The sequence below is a fragment of the Gymnogyps californianus genome, chromosome 5, assembly GCF_018139145.2.
Source record: "Gymnogyps californianus isolate 813 chromosome 5, ASM1813914v2, whole genome shotgun sequence".
Taxonomy (NCBI): Eukaryota; Metazoa; Chordata; class Aves; order Accipitriformes; family Cathartidae; genus Gymnogyps; species Gymnogyps californianus.
The window spans coordinates 27,112,880-27,130,251 of record NC_059475.1 but is presented as its reverse complement, the minus strand read 5'-3'; the positions used below and the strand labels follow the sequence as shown (position 1 = coordinate 27,130,251).

The following is a 17,372-nucleotide window of genomic DNA, read 5'->3' as shown; positions in this document are numbered from 1 at the left end:
GAATATGAATTCTTTAAACTGCTGGAAAAAGGGGAGAAGGAACTTAACTTAGCCATGCATGGAAGGCTAAAATCTATGACTGATCTTGAAAAAAGATCCTTCAGCTTAAGTCGTTGAACAGAGGGCTACTAAACTCAGAATACTAATGGCCTTCGAGTATATCCTTGAGTTAGAAGTATATTGGCTTTTTTGAGATGTATTTTATCTGGACTTGCTGTTAATCAAGAGCTCTCTCTTCCTGTGTTTTTCATACTTTCCATTTATCGTTCCTACCTGCTTGGAATGGTGCAGGTAGGGATAAAGGATCTGTCTGGGACCAGTTAGAGGATGCTGCAATGGAAACCTTCTCTATGAGTAATAATCTTATCTTTCCACTTCTCTGTGTGTTTGCCATGATCTGTGTTTGTGTGAGATATTCCTGTCTCTTTCGGGCAGTGTTAACAGTATATGGAAGAAGATATGCTCCTTAAAGAATAGAGATGAGAGGTACTTTTGTGTAAGGGTTTGAAAAGATTTTGCCATGAATTAGAATGAGATATATCTTGTCTTCTCTTTTACACTTTTCTTCAGTTGTGATATTGCTTGTGGTTTAAACGTAACCTTTTTTTTTTTTTTTAAATATGGATTAATTGTGTGTTGGCTTATGGTATTTTCAAGGAGTGGGAAGGAACAGAAATTAATCTTAAAGTATTTGACTGGAGTAAATGGAATAAATGCTCCATTTTTGTATACATTGCATAGGCAAAGAGCGTTCAACTTTGTGGGACCAGATGCAGTTCTGGGAAGATGCTTTTTTGGATGCTGTGATGTTAGAGAGAGAAGGAATGGGGATGGACCAGGGACCTCAGGAGATGATTGACAGGTAAAGTTCTTTAGTAGACCTCTTTCCTCCTCATTGTTTCACCTGGGGCTGAAATAGTAAAAAAAAAATCATTTTAATTCTGCTGAACATGTCATATTGTCACTTTGTAAACCTTGTTACTATACCTGACTGTTCCAAAGTGAGCCTTTTCTCTCTGTGCTGGCCAGTATCTCCTGATACTGAAATTCAGTTGTGACATATATTTTTTTAACTCTTGTGGAGAGGTGATATTTCCAGAGAAATGGGTAATGTAAGCATAATCACAGTACGAACAGATGGAATAGACTAGATCAGTAGTAAAGCAAGAGATTTCTGTGGCAAAATGACTATATTCTGGAATAAAGGAAGATATCAGTATGCTGACATAAAGTGAAAGAATTAAATGTCTTCAGAAACTGCATTTTAAGCCTTCTCAAAATGCAAAGTCACTTATAGGTGTTTTTACTTTACAGTTTGTAGTTAAAAGAAACAAACAAAAAACCCACGAGGGAACCACTAGAAATATCTGCATGGCTGCTTAAAGCTAGACTGTTTCTAAGATGTCAGGCTTCACTACCTGCTTGCTTTTTTTTTTTTTCCTCAGCTCTGTTAATATCTGATCATTCTCTGCTCTGTCTACCACCTGCAGCTGTACCACCTACACCTGTGCTATCATGTAACATGGGATCTGGTAGCCAAAATAAGAACTAGTTTATGGGGTGCTAGTTTGAAAACTGTTTCTTTTTCCATGAGCTACCTACCTTGCTGGAAAAAGAGAGTGCCTGTGCGGTTCCTTTGTCAGTTTACTTCTGTCTTGCAGCCGCGTTTAAGCTCTAAAGGCGGGTAGCTCTTGTACTGAGTTATAAGTTTCTCTTCTGGCAGTTGTAATTGTCATGGAGCTGCAACTGCAGAAAAGAGGAAATGGATAAGCCCAGTGGACCACTGAGAACTTTCCCACTGAGCAGATGGTATTTACTTCAACTAGTTAATAATTAACGGCAATGTTTAATTAGTGATCACAGTGTTTTACTCGGAAATGCCCATTTGGCTTAGTGGTTTTGGAGGTTTTATTTGCCATACACTTTACAAATAGTGCTCTGTCCTCTGCCAGTGTTTTAATGAATTGGATGAAGACTGCTTGTGAGTCTGCTTCAGATCTAGCTCTTCTTGCAGGTATCTTTCCCTGGGAGAACATGATCGAAAGCGTTTAGAGGATGATGAGGACCGCTTGTTGGCTACACTGCTGCATAATATGATTGCTTATATGCTTATGATAAAGGTAACTTCTTTTTCTTTTTAATAGATCACTGCTCAGATTTAAACAGTATATTTTGTTGGTGTTGTCTTGAAACCATACATCTCTGTTTACAGAGCTCAGAACAGTGAAGTATAAAAGAATGTTATAAAACATCTCCTAATCTTAATTAAAAAATAGCTTCAGTATCTGGAGATTCTTTGAGATATGTTGTCTGAGTTTACGCAGTTCTATGCCATGGGTATGCATATACATTGCCATTTAAAATAGAAATTTACTATTTCTACTAGTAACTTTAGAGGACATTCTTATTTTTAAGAGTATGGGTTATAAATTGAGAGCATCTTCTAATCTGATTTCCTCACAGCTGCAAATTCCAAATGTAGGCAGACTGTGAATATACGTATCAATAACTTAACATGAAATTTGCTGTTACTAGTAAGCAACCCTTTTTTTCCTCATTCAGTGGGCTGTCTATGTGCACCTTAACGCTGCAGGTGGCTACTAGCTGTCGTGGTTTAACCCCAGTCAGCAACTAAGCACCACGCAGCCGCTTCCCCCTTCCCCTTCCCAGTGGGGTGAGGAGGAGGAAAGAGAAGAAAAGTAAAAACTCGCGGGTTGAGATAAGAACAGTTTAATAACTAAAGTAAAATATAATACTAACAATAGTAATAATGAAATATAATAATAATAATAGTAATGAAAAGGAATATAACAAAAAAGGAAGGGGGGGAAGGAAAAAAAAACCAGTGATGCACAATGCAATTGCTCACCACCCGCTGACTGATGCCCAGTTAGTTCCCAAGCCGCGATCCGCGCCGCCCGGCCAACTCCCCCCTGTTTATATACTGGGCATGACGTTCCATGGTATGGAATACCCCTTTGGCTAGTTCAGGTCAGCTGCCCCGGCTATGCTCCCTCCCAGCTCCTTGCACACCTGCTTGCTGGCAGAGCATGGGAAACTGAAAAGTCCTTGGCTTAAGATAAGCGCTCCTTAGCAACAACTAAAACATCAGTGTGTTATCAACATCATTCTCACACTAAATCCAAAACCCAGCACTGTACCAGCTGCTAAGAAGAAAGTTAACTCTGTCCAAGCCGAAACCAGGACATAGCAATATCTTTCTTTTAGTCTGAATAATTTCTTAGATAGTCCAAATCCTCCCTCAAAGTCACTGGAAAATCAATCTTCTAAAATTTTTGTCATGTTTAGAACCAGCTTAGGTGCATGGTTTTACCTGTAACAGATTTGATGCACTGTGCTGTCCAGTGCAACAGCTTGACAGTAAGAATAGCTGTACACAGGTGATAGTTTGATAACTTTCACTGTTTAAATGAGGAGGTGAGACATCATTCCATAAAGAATGTGTGATACCCAACCAGTGGAAGAAGTTATTGTATGTAATTTGGGGGGGGGAGGGGGGGGGAGCGGGGAGAGAGAAAGAAGGTATTGATTTTTCCTGACATAAATGGAATTTGAAGGTAAGTTTTAAGACGGGATTTGAGTATATTTGGAATGAGTTTATTTCAGAAGAAGACTGTGAGATTTGGCCATTAGGACTTGCATTGCTGCAATACTGAAAGTAGAATTAATAATGAGTGCAGCTACTTTCATCAAAGGAGGCAAAAGAGGAGAGCAAATAATATTGGTTTCAAAAGGCTATCTCACGAGAGATGTTGATAGAGTTAGTCCCAGACGGGAAGAGTGTCTTTTGTTGTGGTGAAAATAATCAGATCCCCAAGAAGACAGTTTCCTGGGGGAAAGGGATAAGGAGGCAAACAGGATATTATGCCTTTGAAAATGATATCACTCTGGGCCTATCAGTTATAGATGAAAAGGGAATACAGGGGATCTGAGAGTTGTGATAAAAATATTGTTTCTTTCAGTGCATCTTCAGAGATGCTCAAGAGTGAGGATGGGAGGATGATTTTGAACTGGGCAAAAGAAGGGTTGTGGGGTGTTGGTTTTTTTTTCATTATTGTTGTGGTTACTTCCCCCCCAGTTATCAGTTTTGGGATAAAAGGTGGTGAATCTAGAATTTGGTACATATTGTTTGTATATAGGATTTTTTTCAAGCAGTTAGAGTGAAGGCTTTAAGAGACTAAAGACTGTACCAAGGTATCTCATCTTGGGGCAGCTTCTAGTAGAAACTGCAAAGTTAGAAGGCCTTCTGTTACTAGAGAGGTAAATTCTTCTGAGCTATCAAGGGAAGCATAATCCTCCAAACCGAACACCTTGGTACTTTAATTTATTTTCATGTTTTGGGATAGCATAGGCTAGTAGTTTTTACCTAAAAAATTCTTGAAAAATGCAATGCTTTCTTTCAAATGCAAAGAATTCTTGCCAAAGGAAGGAAGCAGGTTGAGTTTGTTTTGTATGCTCCATAGCATTAAGGTCATGATCACGATATGATTAAAAAGAATGTCCGATGTAGCTTGAAGTCAGTGCTCAAACATGAGTGTACTGTCTTGAAGCCTTTAGTATCAATGGCTGGCATTCATAATAGCCTTTTGAAATGGCACCTGAGGCAGAAATGTTTTGCTTCTGAGCTTCCCTGCAGCTCATCTTCAGGAGGAACCTGCTGCTGTTTGAGGACTATCTGGAAATGTTTGTTAGAGCCCTGGCCTAGTGACCAGGAAACAGATCGTGAAAGAGTGAGAATTCTGAAAGATATCATGCCGTTGTGTTAATATTTCTTGTGTTGAGGGCTTCACAGTTGACTAAATCAACTCTTTGCAGAGGAAGAGGTGGAGAAGCCAGCCTGGCAGATGAGACTAATCACATAAGTGGCAACATGGGGAACTGAGGCTTTTGATGTCAGTAGTTGGAAGTGGAATTGCTGCTTTTGTGCAAGAGTAAGCAGGAAATCTGTTGTGCACAGTATCACTTGCCCAGCAGCTGAGGAAAGTGGTGTACGTGCAACGTCTGCTTGTACTGCTGGGCTAAAGAGGCCTTAGCATGACTGAGCTGGAGATCAGTTGTTTTGCTGTCTTAGCAATGGAAACCAAGATATGTTGATTTTGGGAGATCGGAGTTGCTGCCTGTGAATAGATAAGAGTATGTAACTGTCTTTATGTCTGCCTTCTAGGTGAACAAGAATGATATTAGGAAAAAGGTGCGTCGTCTAATGGGAAAATCACATATTGGATTGGTGCACAGCCAGCAAATAAATGATATTCTAGACAAACTTGCCAATCTGGTAAGTAAAACAGTGATGAGTGATGTATCTGTGGGAGCTATCCCTGTCAGCTATCAGCTGCCATGCAGAGTAAACCTTATGTCCTGTAATGCTCATTAAGAATATAGGCTAACACTTAAGTTAATAAAACTAGCCAGCTTTTAACACAACCATCACCAGGGTGGACGCAAGTTAGGCCCTTTGAAAGCTAATTTTTCAAAGCATTTTTACATTTGGAACTTAGTTTTATGCACAGAAAGGACACAAAATTATCTTACAACTAATTGGGAAAAAGCAGACCAGTTTACTGCAATGTTACGGGAACCCAGGCACCTCACTATCCCATACTGAGTATGGTACCAGCGTGAATGTTGTTGTATGCTGTGATAACTCTCATAGTCACACTTGTCACGCTTGTTGGAACTAAACTAGAGTATCTTGCTTTGTCCAAAATTGCCTCTAGTCAGCTGTGTTAAAAATACTTTTTTCTTTCATTTGTTGAAAATGCTTCTAGTGTCACCTAATGGACTTTTTTCCAATAAATGAGGAGAAATTGGTTTCAAAGTTCATTAATGATTGCATATTTTTTTTCTCTAGAATGGACGGGAACTCCCTGTAAGACCCAGTGGCAGCCGCCACATCAAGAAGCAGACTTTTGTAGTACATGCTGGGACAGACACAACAGGAGACATTTTTTTCATGGAGGTAGAGACAAGAACAATATTAATGCAAGTAGTAGCATTCAATAAATAATATTAGAAATCTTATGTAATATTTTGTGCTCCCAGGTATGTGATGATTGCATTGTGCTGAGAAGCAACATTGGAACTGTGTATGAACGTTGGTGGTATGAGAAACTCATCAACATGACTTACTGTCCCAAAACAAAAGTGCTGTGCCTCTGGCGGAGGAATGGTCAGGAGACACAACTGAACAAGTTCTACACAAAGAAGGTACGCATCTCGTTTAATACGCACAATACTGAGGGAAAACTGCATAGAACAAACAACTCCTTGGTGTGTCATATTCCACGTTTAATCAAAAAATAGCATTCTCTCTCCAGCACTGGTTATGGAACTGCAATGGCTATTTAACAGCACTGACATCTGAAGCTGGCATTATGCCTTGTCATTTACCTGAAGAGAGTAGTACAGCAGGATGTAATTTAAGAAATTACATGTGTAGCTTTTACTTGGTTTTTTGGTTAGAAGAAAGCAAGCATCAGTATTACTAAATATTGCGTGAGCTTGCAGGCTTATAAAGGTAGTAAAAATATTGTGGTAGATTCATGGGGAAAAAGCTGAATAAAACTATGTCTTAGTAATTGAGTTAATTGTGTCATTTTTAATGGCAAACCCAAATTGACAAAATAGATGAAAATTTTTCGCCATGAGCCCGTGTTTGATTTTTATTTCATATATGCCTACATTCTCCACTAATATGAAAGCCCTTTTCTTCTCCTTATGGTTAATTGCAAATATAAAGAAATAGCTTAAACCTACTAGGAAAACTCCAGTAACTCTTAGAACTCCAGTAACTCCTACACAATGACCAGCAAACAAAAGGTAAAGATTTGTAAATGCAAGTAATATATTGAAAGGTTATTATCTTTGAGATATATAAAGGGATTAGATTTCCGCTTCAAAAAATTCATTTTACATAGACCAGGTCATCATAATGCAGGTGTGAATACAAAGGGAAGGAGGACAAAAGCAGTGTGCTACAGAAGTTACTTGGAAAATTAATTGCATGTATCTTGGGCTTCGGATAGAAAATTTTCTTAAATTTTACTCTGAGATTATGGCTTAACTATTATTTGATACTAGAGAGGGGAGTTGGAGGAAGATGAATAGAAGAATATGGCATAAGGAAATTGATATGACTAACAAAAAGATAGATCATATGAGCATGACCAGTAACATGGATTGCTGGAAGCCGAAAGAAAAGGAGGGATTGTGATATTGTTTTGAGGCTTTTTCTACACTAAGAAACTGAGCAAACTTGGTTAGATTGCTCATGAGCATGTGCCAAGCCATGAACTCTTCACTAGCTTGTGCTATGAAATGATATGAAATAGTTTCTCTGTGAACTTGAAAAATAAATATAAATACCATCTAGTAATTAGCTGTGGTTGAACCCTTATAGGCTTTTTGTCATTATGCACCACATGGGGCTTGTTCTTTTTGTAGAATCTTAGAATCTTGCTGTTCTTCTTCCTTAGTAATTTGGAAAAATAACATTGTATTACTCTTCTTTCATATGTTAGTGTCGGGAATTATACTACTGTGTAAAAGACAGTATGGAGCGAGCAGCAGCAAGACAGCAAAGCATTAAACCAGGTACAAGATTTGCTTTCTAGGAACACTTGTTGTTTAATCTGCAATCAACAAAATTTTTTTATTAATAACGTCTTTGAACATAATCTCCTTTTACTTGGAAATCTTAGGGTAGCTTTGTACATCCGTGTGTACGTAGCAGACTTAGTGTTATCATTACCTTGCCCCCATATACCTCACTCTAAGTACAAACAAAAACAAAACACCTGTATAAAGAAGAGTTACATGTAAGGAGGACTAGCTGCCAGTAAAATGATAACTAGAAGAGACTATGAAACTTCAGCTTCACTTTCTCTTCATGGTTGGCTACCTACTCTTTATATTCCTGATTGAGACATAGAACTGTGTTGTCCACTTTGTGTTGAGAATGGAGGCTAATAAATATGCTTGTGTTAGTGAATCTACAGTGATGAATCTGCAGCTTTCTGCAGACTTTCAATGCACAAACCTTTTCTATATTGGAAAGTCTCACACTGGTGCAAGTCAAAAGGTGCAGTTAACCCTATGTCCTTATATCAGTAAGGGATCTACATTTTGTACTCATAACTGGCATCAGCATGACTGAGAAAATGACTTGTGTTTAAATCTAGCATCCTAAGTGTTCAACCCTCAGCTAGCTGTTGGAGCTTGGAAGAGCTACCATTTTCTTCCTCCTACCATTAGTCCAGTTTAATTTGAGGAGGGGGAGGAAGGACTGGACTTTCACTGGGTAGAGGACGCAAAAGTGTCTTTGAAAGCTATTTTAAGAATTGGGCAATAATGTAGTATTAAAAAAGTGTTTGAAAGCCATTCTCCAGAGTTCAGTGGTTCTGCACAAATGATAATTTTTTAAAAATCATTACAAGAAAGCATTTTCTAGCTGAACTGAATGATGCAAAAGAAACTAGATGAAAATACCTACATTGTCATCTATTAATGTCCTCTATTAAATTGTCATTGTTGTAACCATGTTGACTTTTTCATTGCTGAAAGCATAAAACAATGCCATACAAAATCATCTAGCTCACAAACGCAAGCCTAGTTTGTGCTTGCTTATGTGTTTGTACTTAAGACTATGCTGTCTGTGGTATCATGTGATTGCAGTGTCTTACCATGCAGAAATGAAACGTGGCATTTAAAACAAACAAACAAACAAAACCCCAATATGAACTACAATAAATACAGACGGAGCTGACATTGATGTCCCTTTATGTAACCAGGATGACATTTGTTACGATACTAAAAAGTCTAGTGGTTCTCAGAAGGCTGTCATTAGTGAGTGGACTCTACTGAAATGCTCCCTACTATTCTTAGTAGTGTCCTTTTGCTATGCACATCAAATGGAAATTATGTTTTTATTGTTTTATATTTCTCTTCCACATATCATGACTTGGCTGACTGCTTTCTGTTCTTTCTCTCTCTCTCTCTGGATATTTTTGTTTGTTTGTTTTTCTTTGATTTTTTTTTCCTTTTTAATTAACATATCACAGGCCCTGAGTTAGGTGGTGAGTTCCCTGTGCAGGATATGAAAACCGGTGAAGGAGGTCTTCTTCAGGTCACACTGGAAGGAATTAACCTGAAATTTATGCACAGTCAGGTATGAGGGAAATCTATGAGAAGACTGTGAGCATGAAGCTTTTTGCAGCATGCCTGTATATGTGTTTCCTCTTCCCAGAGTATCAACAAGGACAAGGGATAGCACGATGGGGGTAAAAAAGCATATGTTTATTTACACACAAACTAACACACACACATATATATATGTGTAAAAATACACTGAAATTAAATATCCTCAGGAAAACTACAATCAACTGAAGAAAAACACTGATACAGTTTTCAACTTCTTGTTTCTGGTGGTCTGAATTGTCTAAGCACAAAACAAATGGTAGCCAGTATATTAAGGGACAGAAAAAGTGATCAATAGTAATCTAAACTGCCATAATGCATCACACTGTTAACATACCCTGATGGCATAAGCAGTCAACCTTAAAGATACAGTGTTTGAATACTGCAGGTACAGAGGGCAACCTTCTGCATCATATTTAATCTGTCTTGTTTTAAAATTTGAGAAATCATCTGTAGAATGTAGTATGAAAATAAAATGGGAAAGTGGCTCTTGCTGTAATTCACAAAAATAAGAAAAAATTACTGATTCTTTTTGCCTTCCAAATAGCAGATCTTGTGGGCATAGAGGAAACACAGCTAGAATTGTCATTTCTTCCTTTCTCTGAATGTTGTTTCTGTTGCTTCCTTTGATCCTTGTTTTTTATTTTGCTTTGTGTTTTTTTGTTTTGCATATGATATTAAATGCATGGTATGCTAGACAGTAGAATCAATTTTTAGGGGGGGGGGGGGGGGGGAGAGAGAGAGAGAGAGAGAGAGAGAGAGAGAGAGAGAGAGAGAGAAGCTTCTGTCAGTCCTCTGTGGAGTGTTTTTTCCTTTCCTCCTGACTAGACTTTTCTCCCCACACAAGCTTTGTTCTTCTTTGAGGATACATCAGTGTAGATCCCACTGGAAGTGCACGTGCATCTCAAACACACATGCTCAGAATCTTTAATACTTCTCCCAAGGTCACAGCAGCACCATGTGCCTCTTTAAGTTCATATGTGCTGGTATAAGGAGTGGAGAGTTGTGAACCTCCTTCAGTTTTCTTCCTGCCTATTACCAGGGTAGAGCCTGGACTACAGCTGACCTGCTGTAGTATTTCAAACCTACTCTGTGATGGAACAGTCTACCTGACTTAGTTAGAGATTTTAACTTTGGATATGCCAAAATACGAAGAACTGCAAGAGGAACTCATCAGTAGTACAGAATGAATTTCATAGTTATTGGAAATGGCAAGTCTACAGCCTTTGAAAATTAAGCCCTGGTCTCGAAGCAACAGTTTGATATCATTATAGATGGACGTAATAGAAATTACTTTATCCTAAGGTAAGGACACACCATAGGGAATGTTCTGTTTGCTTCTCCTTCTTCTTCTTCTGCCAGAAGTCAAAAATGATGTTGAGCTCAAACTGCTCCTCTCTTGAACAGTCTATAGAGATGACTCTATTTCATAAACGAACAGCCAGGCATATATACATTTGCAGTGAGAAAAGATATATAAGAAGGTAGCTACATCATCATCATCATGGTTTCTTAAGTGTAACAGGCATCTTCACACGACAAACACTCAGTGTTAAGCACATAGTGAGCACACATGCATCTGTCCGAAAGAAAAACTCCAAATCCTAGAACATACCCTTGTCCTTAAATTCAAAGCCTTTTTTTCTTCCTGAAAGACTGGAATGACATTCTGAAAGAAACCTCAGGGAAACCTAGTACTGATTGTTATTATGTGACTGTCAGGACCATTACCAGTTGAATTTCATACCACAGATACTGAGTCCTGTGCTACCACCAGCACTCCTAGAGTACTAGCTTTGTCATATCCTTCCTTACAGAGAATGGTGTTCTAATTTGCTGTCTGTGATGAAAATTACTACATCTTTTCTGGAAGACAGTCTGTGCAGGTCAGACCCAGGAAGTATGCCAGCTGTCTCCCCCACCTGAAAGATTATTCCTCCTCTTCATCACCTTTCCAATAAGGCTGTAGCCAGATAAGTTTTTATTACTTAAGAAGGATATTGAAACAAATACAGTTCTGGAAAATACACTTCATTTATTCAATATGTTTAATTCTTGGTCTGTTAGATTTACATTGCCAGCTGGCAAGGGCATTCAGTACCATTTAGTGGACCTAAGACACATCCTTGTTTTCCTTCTCAAAACAAAGTGTCTAGACAGATATCAAAAGTCTGCCATTTGAGGGTCTGTATAGAATGGACAACTGTAGCAGTTATGTAAAGGACTCCTACTAGTTGCACCATACAAAAAAAATCCCCTCCAATTTCATAATCTGTGGAGCTAAAGGATGTTTGCATTCTTATTCTAACATTCATCAACCAGTCTGCTTTCTCAAGGTCTGCTATTCTAGATGAATTGTCCTTTCCATTTTTCATATAAATTATATGAATTGCTCCCTAAGGCGGTTGATTTCAGAATATGTATATAAGCATGATTAAACCCAGGATCCTACAGCCGTTTCTCTGTGTTGAAAATGGCTTTTTCTGTTTCTGTTGAGTTTGGATGGGGATACTGACCAACAAATGCCTACAGGACTTCATCAGGCACAGCTTTCTCTTCATCTTCCTCTCCTTACTCCATATACAGGCCCTGTTCTTGGCCTTCTTTCAAAGTACTCTTTTCAGCAATGCAACTTACTAAAAGAAGGGATTTCTGTTGCTCTGCTTTGTTGGATGTCATAGAAATAATTCATTTAGAACATAGGAAGAGGGGTTTCCACTTTTAAAAAAAAAAAAAGATAAATGGAGTCTATTCTGTCCTACTTGAGAAGACTGAACGTACCTCTTCAGTGTTAGAATGGTGTTTGCTTTCATGAAACTGTTTTTGAAGGCTCTTGATTTGCAGTGTGTATACTACCTTACCACCTTGTGAATTCCTCAGGAAATGTTTTAGGTGCATGGTGGGTCAACCTATTATTGACACGTGGTAGTTGTCTTTAGTGTTCACAAATTGTCTCACCATGCTGGCAGCACACATAAGTTTAAGAAGAAAAAATGTTCAAGTCTATCTGTGCCTGGCAGGTCAGAGGAAGTCCTTTGGAATGGGGAGAAATCAAGTGTACCTGTGGCATTGGCAGATTATTCTGAGTTTACATCTACAAATTATGTTATAATATTGGGACTCAGTAACTCTGTCCCTGTTATGAATTCATCTGTGTCAAAAATAGATGGAAGTTTAATAAAATGCAGCAGGCACATGCCCATCTACAGTAGGATCCACACTGAATGCTCTGTCTTGAAGAACCACAGTTTCCCTAGGGTAAGTAACTGTTATTTCTTTTACGCTTGTTTTCTGATTGAGTGAGAGGAGAGCATCTCTGTCCCTTAAACAATATGGCAAGAAATTGCCCATCAACTCATATGTCTTCTGAAAAATGGATAACTTATGTAATTGTGACAAACTCGATAAATTCTCATCTTGCTCATAACTCTTGTGGAAATGCAGTACTCCTTAACATTATACTCAGCTCATGAGTACCTGGGGCAGTCAAGTCTTTTAGGCAGCTTTACTGTTACCAAATAAAACAACCAATGTTTTGCCTGAGCCTTTCTATTGAGTTTCTGAATTTTGTACTTTATAGACTACTAGCAAAAACTTTTCACAGAAAATATTACAGAAAAAGGGAACTAAGTGCAATAAAGAAAGTGTTCTGTTATTGACTTGTTTACTCTGTAACTATTCCTCAAAAAATAAAATGTTTTTGACCAACTAAACTGATAGAGAACATGGGCGAAAACAGGCAAACAAAAAAGATGGGATTAAGTCTCCTTTCCCTTGAGTGCTTGAATGTAAGCAGAAAGCAAGCTTCAGATTTTCTGATTAAGTAAGTGGAAGTTTAGTTTTTTGTATTGACCAAAAAATACCCTGGGTCTGTTTGTTAGTTCTCTGCTAATAAAAATAATGATAAAACCCCTTTGACTTGAAAATCAGCCTGACTTCTCTCAGATGTATGGTGCATTTACTGATCTCTATTGCTACAGATAAGCCTGTTTCTTAAAAAAAAACACAACAATTTCTGGTGTTGACTTCCTTTGCCTTTCTTGGGTTGCATATCATCTATGATTACATGGATGTTGCTAATATTGGATTCAAGAGGGTTGCAGAGTTTTCCTTTTCCTTCTTTCCAAGACAATGAAGTTTCTCTAGTAACATTTTTCAAAAAAGGTCCTGAGATCATGGTGTCATAAGTGTATAGGCACTGAAAGTATCAATCCAGACTATTGTAATATAGTCTTGCAAGGGTCTCTCTAAGGTATTGGACATAGACTTACTCTGAATGCTAGGGCAATGTTACTCTTAGTGTTTCTCTTGCCTTGAAAAAGCAAGTGTATTAGAAACTGGAATATGGAATTGATTCCTTACAGCACTTTGTACAGCTTCTTACGTCTGTGTACTGACTCTGACCGTTTTGGAGATATGCATATAAGAAGGGACTATTTTGTATCTTGAAATAGACTGGATATTGAACAACCTCATTATGCTCAGAGAACTTGTTTATTCATGCAATCTTGGCATCTAGGTTCTGGACTGAAAAACCTAGTCATGTAGTTCAGCTGTTTTGTCTTTTGGGGTTCATGTATGTAAAACATAAGTTTAAAGCAGGTTTGTTTTCTAAGTGACTGCTCAGCTGGCAGCAGCCATATGTGAAGTGAGCACACAATAGAAAAGCGTCCAAACTCTCCCATCCTGCTTAAAGCAGAAACTGCTACTGTTAAAGGAGACAGTTCCAAGAGTAAGTATGCAGACTATATATCATAAACTGTAGTAAAATCTTAAATGGCAAGGCTGTCAGGGAGAAGGAAGATTAGTGGTTCCTCATTGGATTAAACTGGACTACTGGATAGGTTAGGAGGATCAGTGTCAGGGTGGGAAGTGTAGTGCCTCTTACCTGCCCTCTGTGCTGGAGGAGGATGCATGGAGGGGCAGAAACTAACTGGGATGGATCAGAGGCTACGAATCGTGCCAAATTTGGGAGCCAGCTTTTTTCTCGTCCCCCTCTTCTGTTGTATTTCAGGTGTGTTGGTATTCTTTTTGCAATAACTCATTTGAGTGCCTGAAGGGGTAGCAATGTTGGATATGTCAGAGTTACTAACTCCTTCGTTTCTCTTCCATGCTTTCTCCTCCTGCAAGGAGCGGAAGGTACTTCATCTTCTGCTGTCTTCGCTTCTTAGCACTTTTAAGTTATTTGTTGATTTCTAGCATTGTGGCAAGTTTGTCTTTTGAATATTTATTTCACCTTTTATTTATATATTAAACTGTAAATGAACTGGTAGTGTATGCTATAACACTTCAGGTTGTATCTGCTGTGGAGATGTTTTTGTTTAATTTTGGTATTTAGTTTAAAAAAAACAAACCTGACTAATTTTATGTTACTTTTCCTCCTGTTTTTGTAGGTTTTCATAGAGCTGAATCACATTAAAAAGTGCAATACTGTGCGAGGAGTCTTTGTCCTGGAGGAATTTGGTAATTACATTATTTTGATATTAGGTCTGTACTCACATGGCAGTAACTCAAATTTCCAGTCTTCAGATTTGGAGTTGCACTGCAGTTTCAAAGATGGGAGAGAAATGTAGATTGCACATGAGAAGTTGCCTAACTGAGAGATGGGTGACTTAACATAAAAAATTACACATTAATTTTCATCATATTAAGATTTGTGGCCTAGGTGCTTTTTGTTAATAGACAGAGAAGATGGTCTGAGTCTTCTGAAGCAAACAAAACAACAGTTAAACTTGGATGTGTGTAGGAATTTTCTTTGGTATGTTCCTTTTTCATCTGAGAAACCACATTTTTAAGCAGGACTTATAGTTGATCTTTCTCAACACACTAGGCTTTCATTACAAAGAATTACTGTTAATTGCAAAGTTTCCTCTTTGCTCTATGTGGAATTTCATTTTTCTTGTATGGAGCAGAAGATGTTTTGTCAGGTTGCACTTTATTTATCCTGTGGTTTTTGTTTCAGAGCATGACTGGTAAAGAGTGAAAAAGTAAAGGTTAAGGAGAATAGAGAATTTGTGCTGTTTTGGTCAGTTATTGCTATTACATATAATCTGCCTACAGTCTAGTTTGGGGAAAATTCTGGGTTACTATTCAGTGTTAGTGTCAGTCACACTATACTTAATTAGTGTCTGCAAAAAATGAGTGACTTCAGATGCAGCTCTGTGGAAGAGTGATCCACATACTTCTCTTGAAATAGTCCCCAAACCCATATTGGTTTATTCTTCCACCCATCTGTGAGACATTTGTCTAGGTCTTAAGTGTATGTATGAAATATTTAAAAAGATAAAATTTACAACATTCTTTCCATAGTAGATCAGCATCCATACTTTGGCCGTTAATCAGCTCCCTTTACCAGGACTCTCATTGTTCTTTGGTACTGTGAACAGAATGTTCTGGCTGAGGGATTCTCTCTTAGAATATGAGACAGTTAATATGAGATTGCTGAAATTAATGTCTTTGTCCATAATAATGTGTTGTCTCCTTTTGGTGATACAAAGTTGTAAGGTATTCAAATGATAAAGCCTTTTTGACTATTGCAGTTTGCTTGTTTGCCATAAATTAATCTCCCAGAAGTTTGGGATTTGAATTTGTGAACAATTTTTTCCCATTTTCTGGAAATGTTTTTAATTATTCAAATGATCAGATCAGTGTATTTAAACCCTGAAAAATTTCTAATAGTTTAGATGTTCAGAAGTTGTCTGCACTTTTTGGTTGCATATTTCTTTGATATCATGTTTTCACCCTGACGGGCATGATTCATTTTACTACTTAATTACAGAAATTGCTTAAAGCTGTAAAAGACTATTGATGAGCTTTACAAAGATGAGAGATCAGAAGCCATAAAACTAGCTTAAAGGATGGCTTCAGCTTCTGAAATCTTTAACTTAAAAGAAATTACTTGGATCAGAAATGAATTTTGGATCATTTTTGGAGAGGTTTTAACTCAAAGTATTTCTTTTAATAGTTTGTTTATATTGCACAAGAAGAAAGACAGTGTTTGACTTAGTTATTTCCAGTCAACTTCTATTGATCACTCTGTAATACAGTGTTTAGCCCCTAAATAATGACTGTAATAACTGTAAGAAAAAGAACTTCTTTTTTTACAGAAAATTTTGTAATCAAGGGCCTATTGCAAAAGCTAGAATTGTGATATGGAACTCATGAAAGGATAATTTTAAGAAGTAATTAAAAATAAAGTGGGAGTTGGACACTACAAGCAAAAACTGAGAAATTAAACCAATTAAATTAAAAATACCCTCCTCCCAAAATACAGGTCACAGACAAGAACCCATTTAAATGTACCAAATGAGATTTACAATTTGCCCATCCAGCTAATAAAGAGAAAGAAGAAAGGAAGACAGATGTTGCAGGGGAGCTAACCTTTCTTCTTGTGCAGAGATGAGCGACTACGTCAGAGCTGCTTTTTTAATTGTTATAAAGATGACAAGATATGCCAATCTGTCCTGTTCAAGAGAAATTAATGTTAATTTGTTAATAGTAAACTAACAGCATTCAGCAAAAACTTGCATGGACTTCTTAAGAATGAAGTTATTCAGCTGTGTTAAACATTGTGAACCTTGCAATCAGATTCACTATAGTAGGAGTATACCGAAGTACTATCTCCTCTTAGAAAGGTAGAGAGTGGTAAGCATGCATACTCCAGTCTGATGGGAAATACTTCAATGCAAGATTTGTTTATTTGATTTTGCCAGGCATGAGCGCTCCAAGTTTAGTGATATCGCAGCAGGAAATTAAAGGTCTGTTTGTGTTAACGCTGGGTTTAGATGGCAGCATGAAAGTTGGAATTGTGATTTCAGAGCAGGATGCAAGCAGAAGTTCAGGAATTGTTGCCCACAAATGGAAGTGGAGATTTAAGTAAGTGAGGAAATGTAAGGCTGTTCCCTCTGGAATTTGAGTTACTGCTGCGTACTTGTGCTTTACTTTCTTGTGGCCCCTTCACCGCCGCTGCTATGAAAACCTTCATTCTCCAGCAGGTAAAGTGATGTCCCCTAAACTCATTCTATGCTAGCGCCATATTTTCATTCACAGGACCAAAAGCTGCAGGATGGTGCTTAATAATTTACTCCCTTCATCCACTTAGTTCAACAGCATCAGGAGTAACTTTTAATGTTAGAAGAAAAGTGCTTCTGCTAATC

General features: G+C 37.8%; 1 protein-coding gene across 36 annotated transcripts in view; it reads left to right on the top strand.

Annotated features, from left to right (window-relative positions):
• MADD (MAP kinase activating death domain) overlaps positions 1 to 17,372 on the top strand; it is a 62,225-nt gene that overhangs the window by 39,349 nt on the left and 5,504 nt on the right. For 14 of the 36 annotated variants that reach the window (XM_050897684.1, XM_050897676.1, XM_050897681.1 and 11 more), the window contains 10 exons: positions 292 to 354; positions 742 to 862; positions 2,015 to 2,120; positions 5,186 to 5,296; positions 5,873 to 5,980; positions 6,064 to 6,228; positions 7,542 to 7,614; positions 9,081 to 9,187; positions 14,347 to 14,355; positions 14,610 to 14,679. In XM_050897684.1, coding sequence (XP_050753641.1) covers positions 292 to 354; positions 742 to 862; positions 2,015 to 2,120; positions 5,186 to 5,296; positions 5,873 to 5,980; positions 6,064 to 6,228; positions 7,542 to 7,614; positions 9,081 to 9,187; positions 14,347 to 14,355; positions 14,610 to 14,679 — 933 coding nt within the window. Of the gene's footprint in view, positions 1 to 291; positions 355 to 741; positions 863 to 2,014; positions 2,121 to 5,185; positions 5,297 to 5,872; positions 5,981 to 6,063; positions 6,229 to 7,541; positions 7,615 to 9,080; positions 9,188 to 14,346; positions 14,356 to 14,609; positions 14,680 to 16,489; positions 16,547 to 17,372 lie in introns of those variants that run through there. The other 22 variants (XM_050897688.1, XM_050897686.1, XM_050897685.1 and 19 more) reach the window with 5 other exon arrangements.